At 39.4% G+C, this 24,325-nt stretch overlaps 1 protein-coding gene across 2 annotated transcripts; it reads left to right on the forward strand.

Annotated features, from left to right (window-relative positions):
* Nucleotides 1–5,710: 5,710 nt before the first annotated feature.
* Nucleotides 5,711–22,295, forward strand: KCNA4 (potassium voltage-gated channel subfamily A member 4). Of its 2 annotated transcripts, XM_065062979.1 has the most exons (2): nt 5,711–6,492; nt 7,281–22,295. In XM_065062979.1, exon 2 carries the CDS (start codon nt 8,050–8,052, stop codon nt 10,036–10,038), a length of 1,989 nt encoding a protein of 662 aa, XP_064919051.1. In that variant the 5' UTR covers nt 5,711–6,492; nt 7,281–8,049; the 3' UTR covers nt 10,039–22,295.
* Nucleotides 22,296–24,325: the final 2,030 nt, after the last annotated feature.

The raw sequence follows: 24,325 nt of genomic DNA on the forward strand, positions 1-24,325 counted from the left end.
GTATCTCCATATATATACAATAATACTGGAGCAATTTTTATGTAGCCTCTGTGATACCCATTTTAATTTATTGATTCCTAGCTAGTCCCTGTCCCCCAGACCAATTTCCTTCTCAACAGCAATGCTCCAGAAAGGGCATTTACATTCTGGAAAGGTATTCCTCAGTAAATATCATACCAACAACAACAAAACTACATGTTTTCCTCACAACAAAATAAAGGCTATCATAATATTCTCTCTACACTGCTTGTTGGTTCAAAATTAACCACAAGAATATTGGTTTTATTTGATAATCTCAAGAATTAATTTTTCTGCAACCTTGTATAGTAATAAATGCTGTTGCACCCTGCAAAGGTTGGTTAATTCTGTGTGTTTATTCAAGCTGGGAACATTATTTTTTGTGTTAACTTTGTTCTTAAGACACTCCTGAGATCATACAACAATATCTCTGGAATAAAGAGGTTTAATGAACTTTTATGCATATATAATTTATTTGGTAATGGTTTGGTTTATAATTTTTTCCCATGTGGATCAGTGCACATGGCACTTAAAACTTCTAGGCATCTGACTCCCATCTTTAAGCCGTGCAGCTGAATAGATTCACATTTTTGTTAGGATGGTTTTCCTTATTGAAAATTGCTTATGTTTTCTCTGATATGCAAGTCTTGCAAGACTGGTTAAAATAAACCCCGTACATTCTTCCAAGGTTTGTGTTTGCATTCCTGTGGGAAAGACTGGAATCAACATTTTTGCCTCTTATCTGAGTACTCTGACGTAGTTTCAATGCATGCCGTGAACTCGGATCTATCAGAATCAGTCTCTTAAAACACAGAGCAATTTCATGCATCCTTAGAAGGGAAATGATACTTCAGTGCAATGGTGGTAGGAAAGCATTCCCTCACATGCACCACTAAAGGTCAAAAGGAAAATGTCTGAGCTCCTTTCTCTGTTGACCTGCTTAACAGGAAGGGTATAAAGTCCAATTGCTGCTTCTCTCCTCACCAGTCTCATCAGGTGTCTGTCCTGGTCCTTCTGCATTTGTCATAGGGTGACAAGATGATGCCAGAGCAAACTATGCTGATTTTGAACTTTTTAAAAGTTCACCTAGAAGCTATGTATGACTGCCATCAAATTATGAATGAAGACAGTCACCTGTGAGACATGTACCTCTTGTAATTATTGGCCCGAATCTTCAGTAGGAATTGTTCTAGTGCAGTAAATGCAGTTTCCCCATCCCGTTTAAGTGTGAGTGGAGCCTTCTGGCAAGATTTGGAGTGTTACAGATACAATGGTGTATCCACTATTATTAGTTTTTTCATGTGCGTCATGCTGATTTCATAAATAAGAGTTGTAAAAATATATTTACTAGAACCTGAGCAACATGTATCTGCTAAAAGCCTTGAATTCATAGAAATACCATTTGTACCTAAAAAATATGTGAGGTATGTGTGATGCCATAACTGAGGATCTAAACTTCCTTTCTTTACCTGGTCCTTCATGTTCCTGGAGCATGAGATACTTGAACTTCTAGCTAATAAGTCTTCATGATTTTAATAGTAATAGTTCTGAGCCATTGCCTTACATATGTTCCTTTCCAGTTACTCTGCAAGTCGTGATTAATTTAATAGTGCAAAACTACATTAATTATTAGCACACTATGTAATTTTCCTTCAGAGTACACCTGATAAAATCCTAGTGATAAATTAGCCTGTCATGCCCTCATAATGTTATCTGCTCTAGACAAATATATATGCAACAACCTGATATTCCCAGGTTTTATAGTTCTTGCATTTACTGTTAGCGTAATTTTAAAATTGTGTATTCACAGTAATATACTGATTCTGGAGCACAAAAATGGAGCAAATCCAGTGACACAGTAATTTAAGTAAATCTGTGAACCTAACTTATTTGCTTCATGAGTTAATTACAATAACAATATCCAAACTGGAGATCCACAGTGCTTGCTACTACTTAGCATATCTATAAGAAGGGGCATTGCCTGGTCCAAGTTCTTCCATTGTAAATAAAAACAAATTGTTTGGGGGGGAAAAAAAACCAAACGAGTAGGAAATTATCCTTTTTATACTGGAAAGCAGAGGTCAGCATTGAGAGTGATGTGCTTATCTTGGAAGTCTGGGCTGGTACCAAGAAGATAAGTAAGGTCTCTCCATTGTCGAGCTGTTCTTTATTTTCCTTTCTCTCCATACTATCTTTTGTGTTTGCTATTGTTGATTTCAAGAATAACCCTTATATGAGTCCCCATCTGCCTAGAATGACTGGAAAAAATATTCAAGTCCAAAAATAAACCATACATGGTATTTTTATCCTAGTTTCTGAGTAGGTCAATACTCTGGTACAAGAAATTATTCTCTGAATATAAATATGATCAGTGTTTTTACTGCTATCCATCCTCGACTCAGTGGTAATTAGCTGTGGTTTGGAATACTTTCCCAAGTAAGTATAAAAGGGCTGCTGTTCTCTGGAGTGTCGGCTTCTGGGGTTAGCCTGTTGCAATATGAGTAATGAATACATGTGCTATTCATATACGTTGTGTAAAAGAACTAACTGAGAATACGCCGTATTTTATTCTGCTAAATTATCATTGAATAGTGCCAGTCATATTCAAAAGAACAGTACTCAAGCCAGATTCTTTGACAGGGGTGTCTTAGTGAGCCTGGTTTGTAAAATATAAATAAAATATGAACTCCCTAAAGCAATATAAATGCTGGGAGAGAAAATCTAGTTGTGGAGACAAGAATTCTTTGCTATTTTGGTACCTAAGGCTCTCCAGCATGGTAATCAACTAAAAACAGGTCAAAAAAACCCACAACCAAACAGGAGCAAATACATGTTCTGAACCATGTTTCATTACATCTGAAGTGATACAGTAACCACTGCTTTTTCACTTGATTATCCTGAGTGCCCACCGCTGCAACATTTTTCTTATTTTTAAAGGAGTTCCTCATCTTGTGGGAAGCTGTGGAGCTGCTTGTGAGAGGCTGATAGAAGTAATAGTGAAGCAAGCATGGGATGGAGCGGAAGAATAAAAAGATAAGACCGAAAGGGAAATAACATAATTCGTAGTTTAGAAGTGCCGTAAGTACTGAGCTGTAGTGCGGCCTTATTTGCTGCACAGAACTCTTGATTACAGAAGGAAGATTAGTGTTGGACTGAGGCCAGGCTCTGCCAGTGTGGATGGCAGCAATTGGGGGGTAGCATAAATTCATGTTGGGCAGAGCAACATGTTAGGCTTTTTATATCTCATGTTCCCTTTGCGTGAAAATGTATTAAATTGTTGTGTATTTTTACTGGCACTGGATACATGGATATGCAATAATGATGCATCTCTCTCCTCTACATCACTGTAAACCAGAACGCATCTTTATGTTAGCACACCTTACAGATCCTTTACTACGCTATAATATTCTTTATACAGTACAGCAAAGATAATGACATGTATGTGTGATCTCTTTGTTCTACCAATAATAGTATCCCTGATGAATATGAAGGAGCAGAGGGAATGTAATACCTTTCAAACAAAAATTGCTCCTCAAACACTGTGAAAATACAAAGCTGAATGAAATGAGTTGCAGTATTCATCTGTAAATGCTTAAATCTTGTTTTTTGCTTTTACATCAGTTAAAAATAGGAACAAATAAGACCTCTGAGTTAAATTGAATTGCATGTTGTTACGTGATCCCTTTCACTTTAGAATGGATTTTAAAAGGTACAAAAAAAGCTAGCCTGCTTCTCTCATTATCAGTGTTGTGTGTATATCCCCCCATACATCACAATTTATCTTTCCTCAAGAACATGCTTTAGCTACTAAAAAAGAATAATAATGATCAAAAGGGCATACTAAAGCCATTGGTCTGTTTCAACTTGTCTGGCTTTGTATTCAGATATCCATGGAACTTTTCAGTTTAACAGTCGCATGAGACAATGACAAGAAAATGCATCTGAAACTCTGGAAGAAAGGTAAAAACTACATAAACATTTTTAATTTTTTTTTTAAAAGGAATTAAAGTAGGTTTCATGTCCTGCTGATGAAAAGCAACACAACACTTCCTAGAGAAAGAAGTGACTGAATTCTGGAAAATGCCCCTAGAATTGAGTTTTACTGAAGTAGGAATGTCTGGGTGTTTCTAATAATTAAAAAAAATATATATACCTATGATATCTCTTCTAATTTTATAGCATTATATATGTCCTTGTGACTAAATGTTGAGAGGGGTTTGATCTCTGTCTTTGGTATGCTCTTGTGCCAAGTTGCAGAAGAATCTGGAGTTTGGTATTGAAAGTGAATTTGTGGAACATCAGAATTTTGGACTGCTCTTGTGATGACACCACTTTGTGTTTTAATGGCATTTAGGTTGACATTAGGAATTTCTATGTGTCTTTTACTTTGTATTGACTGTGGAACTTGAAGGATTGTGATTGAAAAATTGGTTAAATATAGCTGCCGTTTATACATTTCACGGTAATTTTGGCAAGATCATTGTGAACTGATTTGATGCCTGGCTTTCAGTGTGTTTATTTGGTTAATCCTTTGTTCTCCCTTATATAGTCATATGTTACCTACCGAAATTAATGGGATTTAAGAGAATGAGCACTGATGTGGGCATTGGAGACAGAGGTGACGTGGATTATTGGGGTTGTGCTTCTAGGGATATGAAGGGGAATACTCACCAGGCTCTCTCAGTTTGTCTGCACTGTGGAGGAGGAGTGGACCTAGGCAATGGAAAAAAAAAATGCCTGACCCACTTGCTGCACAAGTTGAATTTGCCTCCAGTTGTAAACACCTTGAGGCAAAGCATCTGGAATGCATGGTACTCTCCATTTGTCCTTGCTACGATCCTATCTGCAAGGGCTCTAAAGCACCAAAATCCTCCTTTTTCCAGGTTGAATAGGGATGCCTACACTTAGTTCTTATTGAGATGGTAGAATTGCAGATGTGATGTCGAATATAGCCAAGCTAGTTCATGGTGCTCACTTACAGAGACTGGAATGGGTCACAGTTTGGGTTTTCTAGGTGCAGCAGTAATAGCTCTGCTTCTGTTACACACAGCAGGCAGAAGGAGCAGAGACATGACATCTTTGGCAGAAGTGTTAAAACTCTATTATTTTAGGTCTCATCTACCCAGTGTGCAACGGTATCCTATTCATGAACTAAGCCCTACTTTTCCATGTAGGTATGCGATTAGGAGTAGAAGTTAATTTGGCTTCATTCGCTAGACCTGTGCAGCTGACAGCCTGGCTGTGCTGGCCAGGAACAGAGGGTGTTATTTTCTGGATTGCTTGCACTGTTCACAGAATCACAGAATGTTAAGGATTGGAAGGGACCTCGAAAGATCATCTAGTCCAATCCGCCCACCGGTCTGGGGCAAGCGAAGCAGCAGCGTGGAGGTGGGGGCAGCTTTTTCCTCTTTCTGGCAAACTTGATCTGCACCTAGTTTTGAAATTCCCTGAGCCACCTCGACAAGGTGTGAAAAGAAACTCCACGAAAGCAGGAAGCCGGGGCTTGCAGCATCGCTTTGAGCGCACAGCCTCGCTGGCCAGCCTGTGCGTAATTACGCGTCGGGCTGTTCATTTCGGTAATTAGCGCGTTAATAGGGACGGATCGAGGCGGTGGGGGGGAGCAGGGGCGCAGTGCGGGGCAGCGGCCGCCAGAGGCCGCCGGGGAGCTGGGCTGGGGGGAGCCGGGCAGGGGGGGCGCGGAGCGGCCGCGGCCCCGGCGGCGTCTCCTGGCGGTCGGCGGCGCGCAGGGGCGGGCGCGGCTCCGCCAGCAACAGGGCTCGGGGCGGGAGCGCCTGCGGCTCGGGCGCCAGCCAGGGCTTTAAAACGTCAGGCCATTAAAGCCTCGTATTCCAGAGCTGCGAGCTCCTCTTGGTGGGGTTTGTTGATTTTTATTTTTTTTTTTAATCATTATTTTTTTTTTTCAATAAGCGTTACCAAAAATCGGCACAACAAGTGGATGATGCGGGCAGATGCTGGCTGAGCCGCTGCCGTCTGGACGTGTCCGGGGGGGAGAAACTGCAAGAAGCGACACCCGTCCTGCCAGCAGTGGAAACGGGTTTAGTACACGGATTACTTAACGTTGATTTACAAATCTCCTGCAAAAGGTGGGCTTGGAAAGACTAGTGACCGCGCTTTCCCATTCATTCTGTCTCACACACACACAAACATACCGCCTTCATTTTTTTTTGTTTTCCTTTTGGAACAAGACTCTTGCTTGTTGCCTTTTTGCAAATGCCTGGGCAAGCAGCAGTGGCTGTGCCGAGTGCCCCCGGCTTGAGCTGCCTCGCTGCCTCACTCTTGGAGCTCTTGTTGCACCCGGGAAGAAGGGAGGAAAATAACTCGTCAACCTGTGGTGCTGAGTGACCATCCACACCTGCAAATGTGGATCAGCTGGCACAGCCCCCTCCTCAGGACTGCTGTCACCAGATCCTTACACTAGCAAGAACAGCATTGCTATTTCTCTGCCTAGGAACAGTAAGTATAATAGCGTTTTAAAGATATTTTTCTTTACACGTAGGTATGATTTTAAAAAATAGGATTATTTAATAGTTCATATTCACCTTCTATTGTATGTTAACAGATATAGCTATAAATGAGTCTTCTGTTTCAAAGCGGGGGTGTGTTTTTGTGTGTGTGCTTGCATGTAGATGTTGCTTCAGTGCACCTGCAGTTGTGTTTTCTTGACGTACCATATCACAGGTTTTCACTTGAGTGAGCATTGTATGTGCCTCCAAATTAAATTTGGTGAGACTGAAACGCAATTCAATTACAGATTAAAATCTAACATTCTTGCATTTATGTGTTTCTACAAATATAGCAAATGCTTTTTGTGTAGCTACATTTATTCTTAAATGTTTTGTGTAGACATATGTAGGTATCTATTACGTATATACTGAAAGATCTGAATGCACTGTGTATTGCAGTATTTTCATTAGTGTTTATATGTGTTGGTGTTTCAGAAGCATGCATGTGTTTGTGTATGGATACAAGTGCTTACATGGGTGGGAATTTTGTATCTCTGTCTATATATGTGTGACATACCCACCCACATCCTTACCCACAGAGTCGTTCAAAATCTCTGTGCATGTGATGTGGGTGTGTGTGTAATGTAGAAGTGTGAATAGCGTGGGCAGGGGAAGATTTGATATACCGTGGTAATAGATGACACAGTTTCATTTGATCAGTGTGACCTTTTAGGAAAACAATCCAATCTTTTCCCTTTTTGTTCTGTTTATTTTTGTGTGTTTGTGCATGTGCCTCAGGTTAAGTGCTTCTTCTGCATGACCATAACCAAAGGGTGACCCATCCACTCCCCTATGTCCTATGGGGACCTCAGAGCCAGTTTCTCAGTCTTCATCTCCTCCTCCTCCTCCTCCTCTTACCACTGCTGCTGACGCCCTGGGTGCTGCTCCCAGGTTTGAGACATTGTTGACAGGCTGAAGAAAGGATTTGCAAAGACCTCCTCACTGTGTAAATAAAGTGGTGGCTGGAATTAACTTCAACTCCCCAAGTAACGATATTAAAGAATAATAAGTCTTAGGCCAAAGCATTACCAGGATCAAATTATAAGGGAAGAGACTATTTGCATTTGGTTGCAATGATGAACTAAAAACCATCTGTGGAGAGCAGGTACCCTTTGATTTGCATATTTTTTTCCTCATGAATGCAGTCTTTGTAGCCTGCAAGGTAGTCATGATGCTGATCGGATCTGTGATAGCCACAGGAGATAAATGAAAATAAATGGGCTTGGTGGATGAAAGAACGAGGCCTCAGCTGTTCCCTGGTTCAATTTGAGAGTTTCATCTTTTCTTGTTAGCAAAACAGTAACTGGTGTCAAATGTTCTGGACAATAAGAAAATGCAGATCTGTGGTTTTCCTAAACATGGATTAAGTGTCACAACTATGTTGCCCTGCTCTGAGTCCAAGGGACTGTCCTCCAAATGCAAATGGCTTTGAACTTTCTATAGTGAAAATTACACTGTAAATAAAACAAAACCTTTTTGCGTTAAGCAATTAAAAAAAAGTTGCAAAATGGAGGTTGCAATGGTGAGCGCAGACAGCTCTGGGTGCAACAGCCACATGCCCTATGGTTACGCGGTCCAAGTTCGGGCTCGAGAGCGGGAGCGGCTGGCACAGTCGAGAGCCGCAGCAGCCGCGGCTGTAGCGGCAGCAACAGCAGCAGTGGAAGGTGGGGCAACAGGTGGAGGTGGACCATATCACCACTACCATCAGGAGCAGAGTCGAGGTGTGTCCTCCTCTCATGGCGGGAGCACGTCGCGCAGCAGCATGCCCCACCGCCAGAGCGGTAAGCGGCGGAAGAAAGGGAAAAAGAGGAGCCACCACTTGGGAAGCAGGGAGTGCGGGGCCTCCTTCCCCTGTTCTGAGCTGCTGCCTCTCAGTGGTTCTGAAGAGAGAATACTGAAGGACGTGAGTGAGGAGGAAGAGGAGGATGAAGAGGAGGATGAAGATGATGAGGAAGAAGGAAAGCTCTACTACAGTGATGACTATGGGGAGGATGAGTTTTCGTACTCGGACCAGCCACCTGATGATGGTGGAGGCCCTGGGGGTTACAGCTCTGTTCGCTACAGTGAGTACGAGTGTTGTGAGCGTGTGGTAATCAATGTATCAGGACTGCGGTTTGAGACGCAACTGAAGACATTAGCTCAGTTCCCGGAGACGTTGTTGGGTGATCCAGCAAAGCGAGGGAGATACTTTGACCCTCTCAGGAACGAATACTTCTTTGATAGGAACCGGCCCAGCTTTGATGCCATCCTGTACTACTACCAGAGTGGTGGTCGGCTGAAGAGGCCAGTCAATGTACCCTTTGACATCTTCACTGAGGAGGTGAAATTCTACCAACTTGGGGAGGAGGCCATGCTCAAGTTTAGGGAGGATGAAGGGTTTGTCAAAGAGGAAGAGGACAAAGCTTTGCCGGAGAATGAATTTAAGAGGCAAGTTTGGCTGCTGTTCGAGTACCCGGAGAGCTCCAGTCCAGCCAGAGGCATTGCCATTGTCTCTGTCTTGGTCATCTTGATCTCCATCGTCATCTTTTGTCTGGAGACTTTGCCAGAGTTCAGAGATGACAAAGAATTCATCATGCCCCTGAGCTTAGGGAAGGGGCTTTCCAATGAGTCACTTCACCTGGACGCAGGGGAGCACACCATCTTCAATGACCCTTTTTTCATTGTAGAGACAGTATGCATCATTTGGTTCTCCTTTGAGTTTACAGTGCGCTGCTTTGCATGTCCAAGCAAAGCACACTTCTTCAAGAACATCATGAACATCATAGACATTGTCTCCATCTTGCCTTACTTCATTACTCTGGGCACTGACTTGGCGCAGGAGCAGGGCAGTAATGGTCAACAGGCCATGTCTTTTGCCATCCTGAGGATCATCCGTCTCGTCAGGGTGTTTCGCATCTTCAAGCTCTCCAGACACTCCAAGGGTTTGCAGATTCTGGGTCACACGCTGAGGGCCAGCATGAGGGAACTTGGCCTCCTCATCTTTTTTCTTTTTATTGGAGTCATTTTGTTTTCCAGTGCTGTTTACTTCGCAGAAGCTGATGAACCTGCCACCCATTTTCAAAGCATCCCAGATGCCTTTTGGTGGGCTGTAGTGACCATGACTACAGTTGGTTATGGGGATATGAAACCCATAACTGTGGGTGGAAAAATAGTTGGGTCCCTGTGTGCCATTGCGGGAGTGTTAACCATTGCTTTACCAGTGCCAGTGATTGTCTCCAATTTTAACTATTTCTACCACAGAGAGACTGAGAATGAAGAACAAACGCAACTGATGCAAAATGCAGTCAGTTGCCCTTACCTCCCAACAAATTTACTGAAGAAATTTAGAAGCTCGTCATCTTCGTCCACAGAGGATAAATCAGAATATTTGGAGATGGAAGAAGGAGTTAAAGAATCTCTTTGTGTAAAGGAGAAAAAAAGTCAGGACACAGGGAATAGCAGTGAGTCAGAGAAGAAAAACTGTGTGAATTCAAATTCTGTGGAAACTGATGTGTAATTTCAAACGTTTCCAAATATATTTATGCATTAAAGAGTGCAGTGAAAAGAATGAAATATGCAAACAAGAGTCTACAGCATACAGTAGTATGCCATTTAATGGTCAAACACAAATAAAAAGCATTGCTAAACTTGTATTACATATCAAGTAAGTGGTATAACTTGAGGAAGGGATTGCAAGATCTGATGTAATTTCAGACCTTATATTTTTATTAGAATGCAAGTGTTTGCACATGAGGCTGAAAATTTGTTAAAACCAAGTCAGTTTTAAAGTGGGTGCATGAACTGTCGACATCACTAATAACAACTCTGTGGTAAAAGTTGGCATTCAGAGGTATTTACTATGTAAGAAGCAATGAAGTTTGGTAGTCATTTATCTATTTATCAGTGCTTTAATAGCAGCTACCATAAATCATTGGATACCATAGTCATTGTTTTTCAAATGGTAAATTTATTGTAAAAAGATATTCTACAGAAGATAGATCTAAATTTTTTTCTTGAACTCTAGAACGCTTGTTTTTAACTGGAAATTTACTTTGAAAAGGCTGCTGAACCTCCAGAAATTGTTTATTTTTATAACTCTCTTTGGAGGCATTGCAGCATTTGTTGTCTAATAATGAAAGAAATGAAGTAAGAGAATCATTTAACCTGGTCTGACTGCAAAGGCAAAATGACTGGAAAGCTTTTTTGCACTACTTTATATGCTGGAGATATATTGAAAGAGACTTCATACTGTGAATGTTTACTAATGTAATAGTTCAATGACAATCATTGGAAGAGAGAGTTCTGCATCATATTTTATTGTTTCTTTTTTCTTTGTGACGCTGATGGCTAAACAGCTGACATTACATTAATTCCATACTCTTTTTAATTATGAATATCTGTGATCTGGAAAAGGATTGTGAAGTAAAATTTTATAATCAAAATTACTTGAAATCAGTGTTTTCTACTGATGCCCTCAAGAAATACCAACCTAATTTATATCTTTTTCCTGGTTGATTTAACATTCGGAGTCAATGATTAGTACATGCACTTTGTCAGTGTTGAAGAAATTCAATGTATGGGAGGAGAATGTAGAAGTAATAAGATACTCAGTTGTTACAGTACGACAACTGAGAATTGCTAACTTTTAACATGCTATTATTGGTGCAGCGTTTTCCCTTAATTACAGCTTTCACCCATGTGTATTTGAAGCAACATTTAAGATCCAAAATAGGCATTCTGGGATTCAAAAATGAACATGTTGGGTCCTATGTGGTCCTTGAGAAAACATTCCGGCTTTCTTTTCACTGATTCTTAGGCTAGCTGCATTTTATTGTGTGTCAAAAGCTTCCATTGCCCTTCCTAGGAGGTTAAGGTAGGTGAAGATTATCTGGCCTACAGTACATTCCAGACTCCAGAATGAAATAGGTAATATATTGCTGCATATAACATAAATAATAGATTCAGAACAGGCATTTTTTCAGACTTAAAATTACCTAGGGAAGGCACAATTAAACCAGATCTGTTTTTGAAGCAGCACTGTGGAACATTCCAGATTATAAAACTTGAACCAAATTGGCATACGCACTTTAAGGACTAGTCCAGGCCATTATGAGAGGAAAAGGGACCTACTGACACTACCGAGTTACAGTAGTCTTGCAATATTCATTTAAAGCTGACCAGAGGGTTTTTGTGGGGCGATGAGGAATAGTTAGTGACTGACTTCTAGTTCTGGAGCTGAAAATCAACGATAAAAGCATTGTTTGCTGTATGCAGCATCCAGTGGTACTGAACAGAGCTACAGACATAGTTTTTTGTCTAATGGTTGATTTTTGCCTTCATGGATTTTCTGTGAATCACCTCTTGGAAAAGTTTCTCTGCTTGTCGTCTTTTGCATTGCAGAAGAACTAATAAAACCCAACACACACACAAAAGACTGCGTTGTGCTGAGCCCTGGTTCAAAACTTGCCTTTAAATGTCTGATTCCTGATTTAAAATCATAGAGCAGGCTTCAGTATATTTTTGATGTGAAGCATTAAACAAAGCTCCTTTTTAGTGTGGGGATACTAATTCCGACTGTTTTGAATGAAACAACTCAGTAATTTTCTACATAGGCATTTGCCAAAATTGAGAATTGCATTTTGTTGTAGCTTACTTGAGTTAAATGTACTAAATACTTCTTTTCTGCAGGGGCAATATCAGCAGTAAGAATGAACATTCTGTAAAAAACGGCAAAATTCCATGACTGAAACTGTTCCTTTAACGGCTAGTAGTTAATGATGTAAAGACAAGGGTTCTCTTCTAAACTAGCTTGTTCTGTATAATACCAGGGACCACAGCAAGAATGTAGAAGTAAAAGAAATACTAACTAGGTAAATGCAGAACTTAGAAAATAAGTAGTACATGTTTGCAGTATTGACCTGTTGAAAGGTAAGGTGGAATTTTAGATCTTTAATGCAAATAAGGAAGAAAACTCTTTGAATGACTCTTAGAATATGTTCACGCTGTGGTCATGGAGCTCAGCATGAGTTGACTGCCTAAGTGGTTACCCAGCTTCCCCAGCAAGTTGTTCAGCTATTCTGCTACCAGTACACAACCTTTTAATTTGAAACAAGCGTAGCGATGTCCACATTGTGCTGTGCTCATAGCAGTACCTTACCCTCCGAAGGAAAAGGTCTTGCTGTAGGACGTCATAGCAGTTGGCAAAGCAATGTTCTGGGTGTGTCAGCACTACGTACTGCAGTACCGCAGGGATGTATCCTAAGATGTACCTCCTGCAGTGAATAAACGTGTATTTTTGTCATTAGAAATAAGAACTATTATAGGTTAATGCCAGATTGTGCTATCAGTTTGGCAGACCATTCTCAGTTGAAGTGTGCCAGAGAAACCCTGTATTTGAGCTGCTATGGCTCCAAGTTACTACTGCTGCTTCTCTCAGAGCTTTCCCACTGTTACCGGGCACTGGCAACTCTCAGGAAAATAATTTTATCATCACTTGGGCATTTTACATCTTAAATTATAATGGTGAAATGCATTCTTGGTGTAACTGACATGAATGGAGTTACACTAGGGATCATTTTAGTTCTGCTAATGTAGTTCAGATGCTTTCACATTGACATACATTTCAGCTAAAAATAATGCAAAATGAGATATTTTGATATTTCAGGTTCACTTGCAGTGGTGAAAAAAATTGGAGGAGTTCCATTAGAATTCATGGAATCACAGCAGCATCAAATCAGATTTCGAATATAGGCTGATACTTAACTGTGTACTGGTATTTATTTAAAGAAATTCCCAAGTGTTTTTATAGTAATTTTTAGTGCCAAGGCCAAACTCATAAGGAGAGAGTTTTGGCAGCTGAAGTATTGGATTTAATGCCTGACTTGGAAGTTCCATAATTTTTTTTTCTTTATTATAGTTGTGGAGTTTCCCGATATTACATTGATTCCTTAAAAATTTCAGCCTGGATGCTGAAACTTACATAAAAAGAAGTGTTGTTTCATGCTCTTAGGATGTTCTTAGTGAAGTTTTTTAGTGTTCAGTTCAGCTTCCCTCGGAATGATTCAACAAGAGGCCAATTTCATTTGATGGAAAGTATAATTTTTTTTGTTTAAATTTGAGGGGAAATTCTTCTGCTTCCATGATTTGTTGTTTAGAGCACGTTTCTGTGATGATAGTGTAATGCAAAATAGGTTTGGGAGATCAAGGGAGTTAAAAAACCCACTGCCATCATGATTACATCTGATTCATGACAAGAGTGTTTGGGAATACTTAAAGGCATTATGGACTTCTCATGGTCATTAAAAAAAGGGATTTGAGTGTGTTTTCAGACAGTAAAACTATTCAAATAGCTTTGGAATGTGGAAATTATTTTGCATAATACTGATGTGCAGAGTTCGGGACGAGGCCATAACCTTGAATGAGGGATCAGTATTTTGTAACTCCTGACATGGAAGGTTCCTGTCAAGTACAGTTTCAGGTGTTGAAAGTCATTTGGCTAGGGATGTGAAAAATAGTGCTAAGCTATCCAAGAATATGAAATACTTCATCTTCATATTTGGATAAATGTAGGATAAATGTACTATGAAAAACCAGCAAAATATCAGAAAGTCTATTCCATGTGTGACTAGTTTGTGGAAAGTCTTTCTTGCACAGCACTGAAAAATGAAACGTGTCTTTCTGGTGATCCCGGACTCGTAAAACTAATTCCGAGTGTGAATTTTTAGCATAAGCTTTACACTTTATTGGTAGTCCTCAAATTAAATATGAACTATTAATGGTGCTTTAGGCTATCTCACTACCTTCCTCTGACAGTTTCTTACTGGTTCCTTATTTCTTACTGTCATTGTGTCCCATTATAAATACAGGCCTATTTTTTTTAAGTGATGTGAGACAGTAACAAATAAAAATGAAGATTTTTTTTGGTTTTTTGAGAAAATAAATCTATAACATCCAACATATAAGTAACATATTTTTCTTATCATTAAATAAACTTAAATGACAGTCTGTATTATCTGTAGACATGGGAGAAAATATGCGTTTTCCTGTTGCTATAGCTGAATTATCAAACTCTCCTGATTTTGCAGTGAATAATATCTAGTTTATAGATTTATCATATTTGCGGCTCTGTTTGAAACAAATGCATGTAGAAAAATTGGCAATTAAAAAAAAAAACAACATTCCTTCATTTTAACAGAGATCATCTAATGTGGAAAAACAATTGACAAATCAGTTTTGGGTTAAAGCGCATAAATGTTTTGTACCAGCAACCACGTACAAACATAAAACTTTACGTATTGCTACCATGTTTTCCGGGTATTCAGAACTCTGATGATGTTAATTCTGAAGGAGAACTCATTAAGGCATTATGTACTGCAATCGTTAAATTAGTTTTTATTTTTAATCCTTTTCTGTAAGATTGTAATGTACTTTGAGACCTTTTTCTGCAACAAGTCCTTTGGAAAATAAATACATAAGTATATAAGAAGGAAAAAAGATAAAGTACATGTCAAAATCTGGTAAAATATTCTAATTGAGGGAAAGTAGGTAAGTAAATTTTTTTCCTTCACTTGTGCATTTGTGGTATTACCATTGAAAACAAACTGGGGGAAAATTTGTTGACCAGATGTGCAGTTGCAGGAGGGGTGGCTTCCAGGTGCCCTGTGATCTCAGGGGCAGCAGCAGCTGCATCTTGGGTCAGCGGCTGCTCCTGCTTCATGCTGCTGGGAAGATGCTCATCACACTGGGCGGGAGAGGGTCCTGTGGAGTGTTTAGCTTGTCTGGTAAATCCATGCTCCTACCACAACTATCCTTTCAGAGTGCAAAACAGTTTTTAAAGTTGATCTGATACCGTGGAAACGTTTTTGACAGGGAGGTCTCAAAGGCTCCAGTCTGCTTGTTCCTCAACTACAGAGGGACTTAGGTCCACACTCACAAAATATGCTTTTAGACACCCAAATTCCATTCATTTCATTAGGAATTAGGTTGCAAAATGACTCTGGCATCTGGGACCAAGTGATTTCCTCAGGATCTAAAGGAAGACTCTGGTGGAGCAGGTTTTCCAAGTGTTACAGTTATTCCCTAAAGAGTGTAGGAAGTGACAGCACATATTCAAGATAGATTTAGGTCTCTCTTTGTTTTTAATCTCTTGTTCAAATGTTCCTGGGGCATTTTTGTTGAGAGGAGGGAGGGGGATGGATAGATTCAGTGAGGTATGTCAGAAGCATCTTTAATTTTAGCTAGATACTTTTTTCTCTTCTTAGCAGTCAGAATAAGCAAAGGGTTTTTTTTTATTTATTTAGACCTAACACTTCTTATACATGCCTTTTCAGTGGGAGAACATACACTGACTTTGAATTTATCATCTTGGACGTTAATGATAGCTTTCAATTCAGAAAATCCAATGAAATATATTCAGTACCGCTCCTGTATTTTGAATTTAAGTATGCTGGCTTTGAGTCCAATGCTCTTGCGCTGAAGTCATGTAGAATTTCTTGTGTCAATAGCAGACAGTGCTTTACCTGCTGTTGCAGAACATGACAACTGAGAAGACAATTGCTTTTCCTTGTTGGTGTTTATATTGATAGGATTTGATGCAGACTTATGCCATAGAGGAGGGATGTTCCAGAGCACTTCACTGCATGTTTATCTTCATTGCTAGGTGAGCAACTCTCCATGATATTCTTTGGAGAGATATCCAACCATGTATATGGGGAAAGAGCATTCCCTTTTCTCTTTGGCCTTGAACAATCGGAGGACAAGGCCTGCTTGGTACACTGGGGTACAGACTTGACCTCCGCTGTAGATTCAACCATGTTTCTCATTTCTGTTCCATATAGATCAGTGAAGGTTTGTTTTCGGTCAGAGCCCATGATATCTGTCCTTGACGTGCTTCATCCGCTATATGAATGAACTTTAATTTCTGCCTTTTGTTGTCTCCCTATCAGTACAGCTTTGTAATGAATTCAGGGTGTCGTGCAGTGACAGTTTCTTGTTGAACAGTGGAGCCTGAATACAGAAAACCGCAAAGGACCGTTGATATGAAATAAAGGTACCTTTTGTTTTTCTGCCCAAGTACAGTAAGATATGTTTGTATTGCAACAACTTGTACATTCCACAGACTGTACATTTCAGGGTAAATAAGTCCTGTTTCATTAACGGGCTTGTACTTTCAAGGTGTCCCCAATTCACCCTGAATTAATTCATTTAAGTCTCAAGCATGAAGGAGGATGATCCCTCTTTGCATTCAAAATGGCAAGGCATTGTTATAAAGCAGAAATCTCGCATATTTCTCAGGTTAAAGGAGGCTAAGGAATAGTAGCTTTTCTGTTAAAGTCTTTCTTAAATGTTTGCTGTAGATAAACATATTAAGGAAAATAGGGCTTCATCACAGGGAAGAGGTAGAAAAGATTTGTGGTTGCATGTTTAAAGGCCATCATCATATTTTACTGTGTGCCAAATGACAAGCTCAGATAAACATGATTCTAGCAAGAATCTCGTCCTACTACAGAGAGTATAGTAGAGGTATCGTATAGCAATTTCTACTTCAGGATTTAGTTCTGTATACGTTTATTTCTGTTAATTACTTATAAGCACTGTTGCTATTAGGACTTAAGGATCACAAAATTAAGACAAAGATGCTATAAGGATTTCAGTAAAAGAGAGGAACAGTGAGATTTAATGCTTCTGAGTATCTTCTAGAAAAATATTGCTATTTTGGTGCCATTTAATTTGTGAACATCTGCTCTAATAAGTGGTGTGATGATTCAGCAGGTTAGGAGGCAGAAATGTTTTCTCTGGCTAGTAAAATATTTTTTGTTACTCATAACTTAATGGAGGATTAGCATTTTTCCCAGCTTTGAAATATGCGGAAAATGTGAAAAGACACTAGTAAGTAGAAATGTTTCTATTTTGTTGCTCTTTGACCTATATTACAAGAAAATATTTCCAGAGTTGATTGGTAGTACTGGACAACTCAATGCTTAAATGAAATGGAGTGTAAAGAGAGTCAGACCACTGTTTTTGAGAATTTCTACCCTGATGGCTTGACTGATTTTGTTTCTTTGGTAGGAAAGAAAAAGTTATATTTCAGCCTTTTTGATTTCTGTGTTTTTTTGTAGCTTTGCACTATACCTAACAGAGGTAGCCAGAGAATCCACAATGTTTTCAAGCATCATCTTGGTTGTACTAGCACATGAAACAATATGCGTGGTTTGAAAGCTTTGCTTAATAGTCGGGCATCTTAGATTGTCTGAAGAAATACTCCTAATCCTTTCGACCTCGGTTCTATGCCTGAAAAGCTTCTCTTGATTTTGGGCTAACACTGAAAACGCACGTGAATGACAATTTGAGGTGGTAAAAGAAGGGTTAGGGAGCAGCAAGGGCTGGCGCCTTCCTTGGGGCTGGGGAGCCAGGACCTGGGGACGATTGCACCACCATCGGGGCTGGGACCTCACCAGCTGGGGTCTGTCCCACCCAACAGGGCACAGCCAGTGGGGGCACTCAAGGGCAGCCCAGGCTCAGTCCTGCAGCACAGGCCAAGTTTAAATGGGACTCCTGGCCACACAGGCAGGAGGTGTGGGTGGGGGGCACCAGGTGAGGCTATTGAGGGCTCTTAAGGCCTATTAGAGCATTCTGGGCCCTGACAAAAACTTTGCATTTCCTGGTAACCTTATTTATTAGGTCTAGGTCTGCTCCGGTAAGATGCAGTTGTGGCTCAAGGTTTGTATTGTTCAATCAAAACTTGAAACTGTTTTTCAGGGCTTTAAACACTGGGAAATTGTTGAGCTTTCTGCTGCTCTTTATTAACCTGATCTAGTTGAAGATGTCCCTGTTCGCTGCAGGGGGGTTGAACTAGATGGCCTTTAGAGGTCCCTTCCAACCCAAACTATTCTGTGATTTTTGGCTTGTAAGCGTCCCTAGGTCTTATTTCTTCAGCATTATATTGCAAGCTTTGCTGACACCAATGCTGTGCTGCTGCTTGAATTTTATAGGCAGCTTACTTGTGCTGATAGGCCAGAAAGTCTTCAAAGGCAAAGCTGGTTTTCAGCTGTTGAATGGATGTGTCCTGAAGATGCTCTCATTTATTACTGGGAAGCTGGGAAAGAATTAATGATGATCTAATTTGGATTGACATCTAGAAAGCTGTTAAAGAGTCATGTGTAGCACTTTTAAATCTTTTGACCGAGATTATTAGATTTTTGCTGTGCTTTTGGTAGCTGGTGTCACTGTTGGAACTGTAGCAGATGTTGGTATTAGGCAAACATGCTCAGCCATTTGAACTATCTAGAAATTTTTGTCTTGTGTGTATTATAAGGTATCTCTGGTACAGTCATTTTGTGATAATGGTTGAAATACTTGAGAAGATGTCTAAAAATGAGCATTTTTTACCCTAAATCCAGTTTTTCTTAGTGTTTTATAAATAGGAGAAAAAAATAATTCTGTAGCCTGATATATTAATGAAAAACATGCTGGGGTTGTGTTCTTTACTTACTCTGTTTGCCAAGGGTGGGAGGTCACCCATGTGGCTTGTACATAAGTTGTCAATGTAGAATATGACTGGTTAAAAAGGAGTCATATGACCCGGAATGTCATATTTTCAAAGAAAGTCAGAGTGGTTTTGCCAATACTTACGCACACAGATGAGAAACCACACGTATTTGAGAGGCAGAGTGTTCTGACAGAAGAGTTTTCATGAGACTATCCCCACGTGCAGACATAAAAGTGCTGGAGAATTCCAAAGTCCCTCTCAGACCAAACACCAAGGGTTATGTTCTGAGGATCACAAAGCAAAACTCCACGTCTTTCTCACAGAGCCTTCAGCCACCCTCATCACCTCCCTAGCCCACCGGCAGTCCCAGGGAGGAGCAATTATAAGCTATGGAAATATGAAAGGGAAGGAGAATATCCATTCCAAACCATGTAGATTAAAAGCCTTAATCAAAAGGCAGCAATGTATTGCAATGCCTGCCTTCATCTTCCTCTTCTTCTTGGGAAGGGACTTCTTGAATCATGGCCATCTGCAACCTCTCGGCTTTCCCTGAACACCCAGTGTTTGGTACAGTGCTGTGAACGTTCTCTGGATCCTTTTTCTGTGATGAGCATGTCATTTATGTAGCTGTTTGGGGTAAATGAGTCCAAACAGATTCAGGAACTAAGTCCAGAATGACAGAAAACTTTGCAAATTCTACATACTATGAGCAAAGTTAAGGGTTTTTTGTTACTGTTTTTCAGGAGCTGCTGTTAAGAATGTTATGTCAATTATAAAAGTTTACAGCTGCCCCCAAAGGTAGATTCATTATTATATCCTTTCCAGCTTTTGACTTGTTATATCTTGAACCTTCCTATTTCTAATGCCTGGTATTTTACATTATAAAGGATTAAAAGCTTTTTCCCACTTGGAATTCATTTTTATAAATAGGCAGTTTACGTTGCATAGCTGCATGTTGGGCCATAGTGGTTTGAATAATATGTCAGTGGTACCCAGTCCGTAGAAGAAGAAAGGGCTGCAGTAAAGTCCTACTTTAGTGAACTGGAAGAGCTGCCTGGTGATGCCAGGTGATCCTTGCTGCTCCAGCAGAAGCAGCTGCTCAGCTCAAACAGAAAAACGAGCTGTTGCGTTGCTCCAGGCCTGTGTGCTGTCTGCTCACACACTGTGCAATGCTGAGGATAGATTCCTTGAGCTGATACAGCTAGTAACAGACACTTGTTTTTCACATTGATAATGAGCTTCAGACACTTGAGAGAAGTGCGTTTAAACCCCAGTATTAATGACTTTGCTTCTGCAATAACCCATGGTGTTTCACATTGTGAAAAAGCTTTGCTTTGTTCTTTGTGAAAGTGCAGGCACCTCTCTCTTTTCCTGCGAGATCTACAGATCGGAGTCTTGCCTGAAATCAGTTAAGGTGGCTCATGTTTCTGTTTTACTACATATTATTACGCAAATAAATACTTATGATAGAAACGCGTTCAAAATTGTATTGTTCCCACCCCATACAGGCAAGCAGGCTCTCCATGCTAAACATTACCCCAAAACTGAAACAAAAACCACAACTAAAAAAAAAAACCCTAAAAAATTGTTTAACTATATAGATTATCTTGTAAATATATATACATATGTATACATTCGTATGTAGAAGTAGGCATCAAGCAGGACATTAAATTCTGCAGGATTAAGACCCTGTTTATGAAGATACAAAAATCTGCAGCATTTTGCAGAACCAGATCCTGAAAAATCAGAACCAGGGATGTGTAGGAAACTGAGCTTAGGAGCTTGGCTTCATCTCTGTTTATAGCACTGGCTGTATAGAAGTAGCCTTTGTTTTTGGGAGAGGGAGTAGGTCAGCAACGCAGAAGACAGAAGTGGGATTGTGAGTATGTTAACGTGGCAGAGCTCATACAGAACATGCTCAGGTACTGGAGCCAGTTCTGAACTAATTTGCTCAGGAGCTGGGGCAGCCTGGCTCGGCATACAAGGGAGGGATGTTTGTGTGGATCACTATGAAATGTATCTCTACTATTTCCTCTCCTAAGATAACGCAAATCCCTTTGAATGCCAATACATTGTGCTAGAGAGATATTTTTTCTACACTTGTTCATCAGCTTTTGTAAATTAACATAACATTTGTGGATTTGTGGCATACTTTTCTTGAAGCTTTTTCATTTATTTTCTTAAAGGGGTGGAATTAAAATGAAAAAGAACAGCTATGTGGAAGAGTGGGTCTTTAGGGTAGTTTGATGTTGTAGGTATTTTTGTTGTGGATGGTGGTTTTTTGTGATTTTTTTTCTTATTTTATTTGTTTGTTTGTTTTGTGAACCAAAACGTGAAAGGACATTTGTTTGCTTCACGTTTTTCTTAATATAAGATAAGCAAAGAACAGAGGCATTTTTTAGAGTCCAATACAACATTCCCCCATCCATTAGATTAATATTAATTTTTGTTTGGATTCACTTTTTGTTTTCTTAATGTTGAGGCTGTTGCAGACAACAAGGTTGGGTACTCTAATTCTAATATAATGAAACTGAGAATAGAGGAGAAGGACTTGTAACTTTTATTACTGCGTGCTTTACAGACATTACTCTTAGGCATAATGTGTACAGTACATTGAACAACCAGGTTTATTAGGAATATGTGTGTATAAGATGCCTCTAAGCAATGAAAGCTTTGGGCTGTTCGGTCAGATCTTTAAATGATCAATTGATTTACTTAATAGCAAGCACTGGCATTCGTTTGATATTAACTGAGTTTTGTATTTTCTGTAGACAAAAGGAGCTGAAGGAAACAGAATTTTACAACTCTTAGGAAACAGTGTTTAATTGCATACCTACTTATTTTCTGTTCTGGAGAAATGATATAGTTGTTATTTTAGGATGACTGGATTTTATTGACGTGAGGCTACTTGTCAGAAAAAGGACACAACTATCCTGTTCCACTGACAATTTTTGTTTTCTCAAAATATTTCTGTATTTTTCATATCAAACGTGATGTTTTTTCCCCACCAGATGTCACACAAACAAGCCATAATTATGCAGGCACGTATGCAGTGTACTGGAGTGCAGGGAACCTGCTTAATGACAACTATTGACAAACGCTTGCTGAATGCTGTACTTGTATGTATACAGCATTTACTGTTCCAAACCACCCACAGTTATTTCTGTTTAGAGATTTATATACTCGGTAATATTTTATATTTTCAGCATATACGAAGGAGGTATTGTATTAATTGGAGAAAATACTGACTTTTAATGCTGTAATTAAATTTACCACAGAGTTTCTCATCTTGCTTGCTAATTCCTTCTGCTCTTGCTAAGTTCTTGGGAAAATTTCCTATTTCTTTTATAAACACAGAGTTTGTTTTAAAGCTGTGTCCCCTAGAAGCAAGTGATTTGATCATATACAGCCTTAGTTTTGAGACACTGATATTTATCGCTGTTTTGTATGCTGTAGTTCACTGAAAACCTCTTGGTGGACTGGCCGTCATCAGCATCAAATATTAAATGCAACTGTACTCAAATTATGATAAAATAATTAATGATTTAGATTATAATCTACCTTGATAATACCCAGGAGGTTCCTTTCGTAATCTCTCTCTTGTTATTACGTAAAGAATAGTGTATATTACGTCTTCTCACTGAAGAGGCCATGGAGCTACTTTCAAGTTTCATGGACCCCAAAGAGTCATGAGTGCTAAAGCTCTCCCAGAAATGTGAGAACGATTTGTCCTGAAAGGACTCGAGTACGTAACTGCCAGGCCTTTTCCTCCGAGGGAGGAAAGCTCAGACTGCGTGAAGGACACTCCAGATGAGGAGTTGTCCCTTTTCCTGTAGCTAGAATGTTCTCTTCCTAATCCAAACTCATTCTCGGTTACAACAACCCCTATTTCTTGGGGGTTGCTCATTTTTCAGTCTGTATCAGCATTCATTTTTGACTAAATTGCCCTTGGGCAGACAAGAGGTGATCATGGAGAGACATTTATGTATGTTATGATTTTTTCTTATACAAAGCCTTGAACAGTGATGAACTAGTAGAATATCAGTGTTCTTAAATATATGTGACCTAATAAGAAAACTAAGTAACTAACCATGGAAGTATAATTTTAGCAGAGAAGAAATTACATTGGGTATATGAAGTTTCTTTTACAGTAAACCGGTGACAATGTCATTACTAATCTTTTTCAGGTGTCTTTTACTTAACTGCATAGCAAACCGAGTAGTCAAAGGCTATAAATAGACTCAAGAGCAATTGTAAAATGCTATCTAAAACGAATAGCTGCAATCTGATTTGGAAAATGATGGCAATATAAGAATGAACTCAGTATCTTGCTAAAGGCTTTTAGCTAGAGAGCCTCTTTCTACTTCTGTTCCTAGTCAGGTGTTTGTTCTGGTTCTCTTGCTGTGATGCCCTTCCTGAGAGGCCTGCACAGAAACACAGATACACAAGCAAAATTACTTCCCTGAGAACTGAGGAAAAAACCCCACGAGGTTTTGGGATTTGGATTGTTGCAATATTTTTAATTTTCTGTCTTAAATACTCAGCCTAAAACGACTGCTGAAATAATTCTAATTATGAAAAGCAATATCGAGCTTTAGTACATTCTGAGCAGTGCCATCACTCACTAATGTGCTCTGCTTGGGAACTGATGATGCAAGATGGCTTAAATATGTACTTCATTATTATTATGGATAGTTTCTAAATTTACTGAGTTATTTTGCCCAGTGCTGCAAACTGTGTGATTCTGTTCAGAGTGATACAGCGGTTTATATTGATGTTTATCACTTATTAGTTATAAGTATGGCAATTTTTAAATAAGTTGCAAAAGAAAAGAAAGATAAAAGAATTACTGTTTTGAAGTAGAAAGCCAATAAAAATAACAGGTGTTGACACTGTTTTCTGTGTTTTTGATGTCACTAAATGGCAGGAGCGACTGGTCGTCCTGAGCCAGCATTTGCCACTACATTATTTAAAATTATATATCGCATGCTATGGCTTAGATACTCATTTTCCTATGAATAGAGATTCAGAAAGTATATATTTTAGAATGAGACTTAGTTACAGAAAATGTAAATGGCGTAAATGGAACCTGTGATTAAAGATTGTTGAGGATAGGAATTGGGGGAAAAAAGTTCTGGTTGATTAAAGAAAATCTCTATGCTCCATTTTTCCTACTGGCAAATGCCTTCTGGTAATCAAGCTTGTGAATCCAGTTTATGTTTTGATTTAGTAGCTCAAGTGTTTAGTTACTATCCTAATTGCTAGAGTAATGACAGATGGATAGATATAATGACAAATTGATAGATATAGCGACAAA

The sequence above is a fragment of the Columba livia genome, chromosome 5 (genome assembly GCF_036013475.1).
Source record: "Columba livia isolate bColLiv1 breed racing homer chromosome 5, bColLiv1.pat.W.v2, whole genome shotgun sequence".
Taxonomy (NCBI): Eukaryota; Metazoa; Chordata; class Aves; order Columbiformes; family Columbidae; genus Columba; species Columba livia.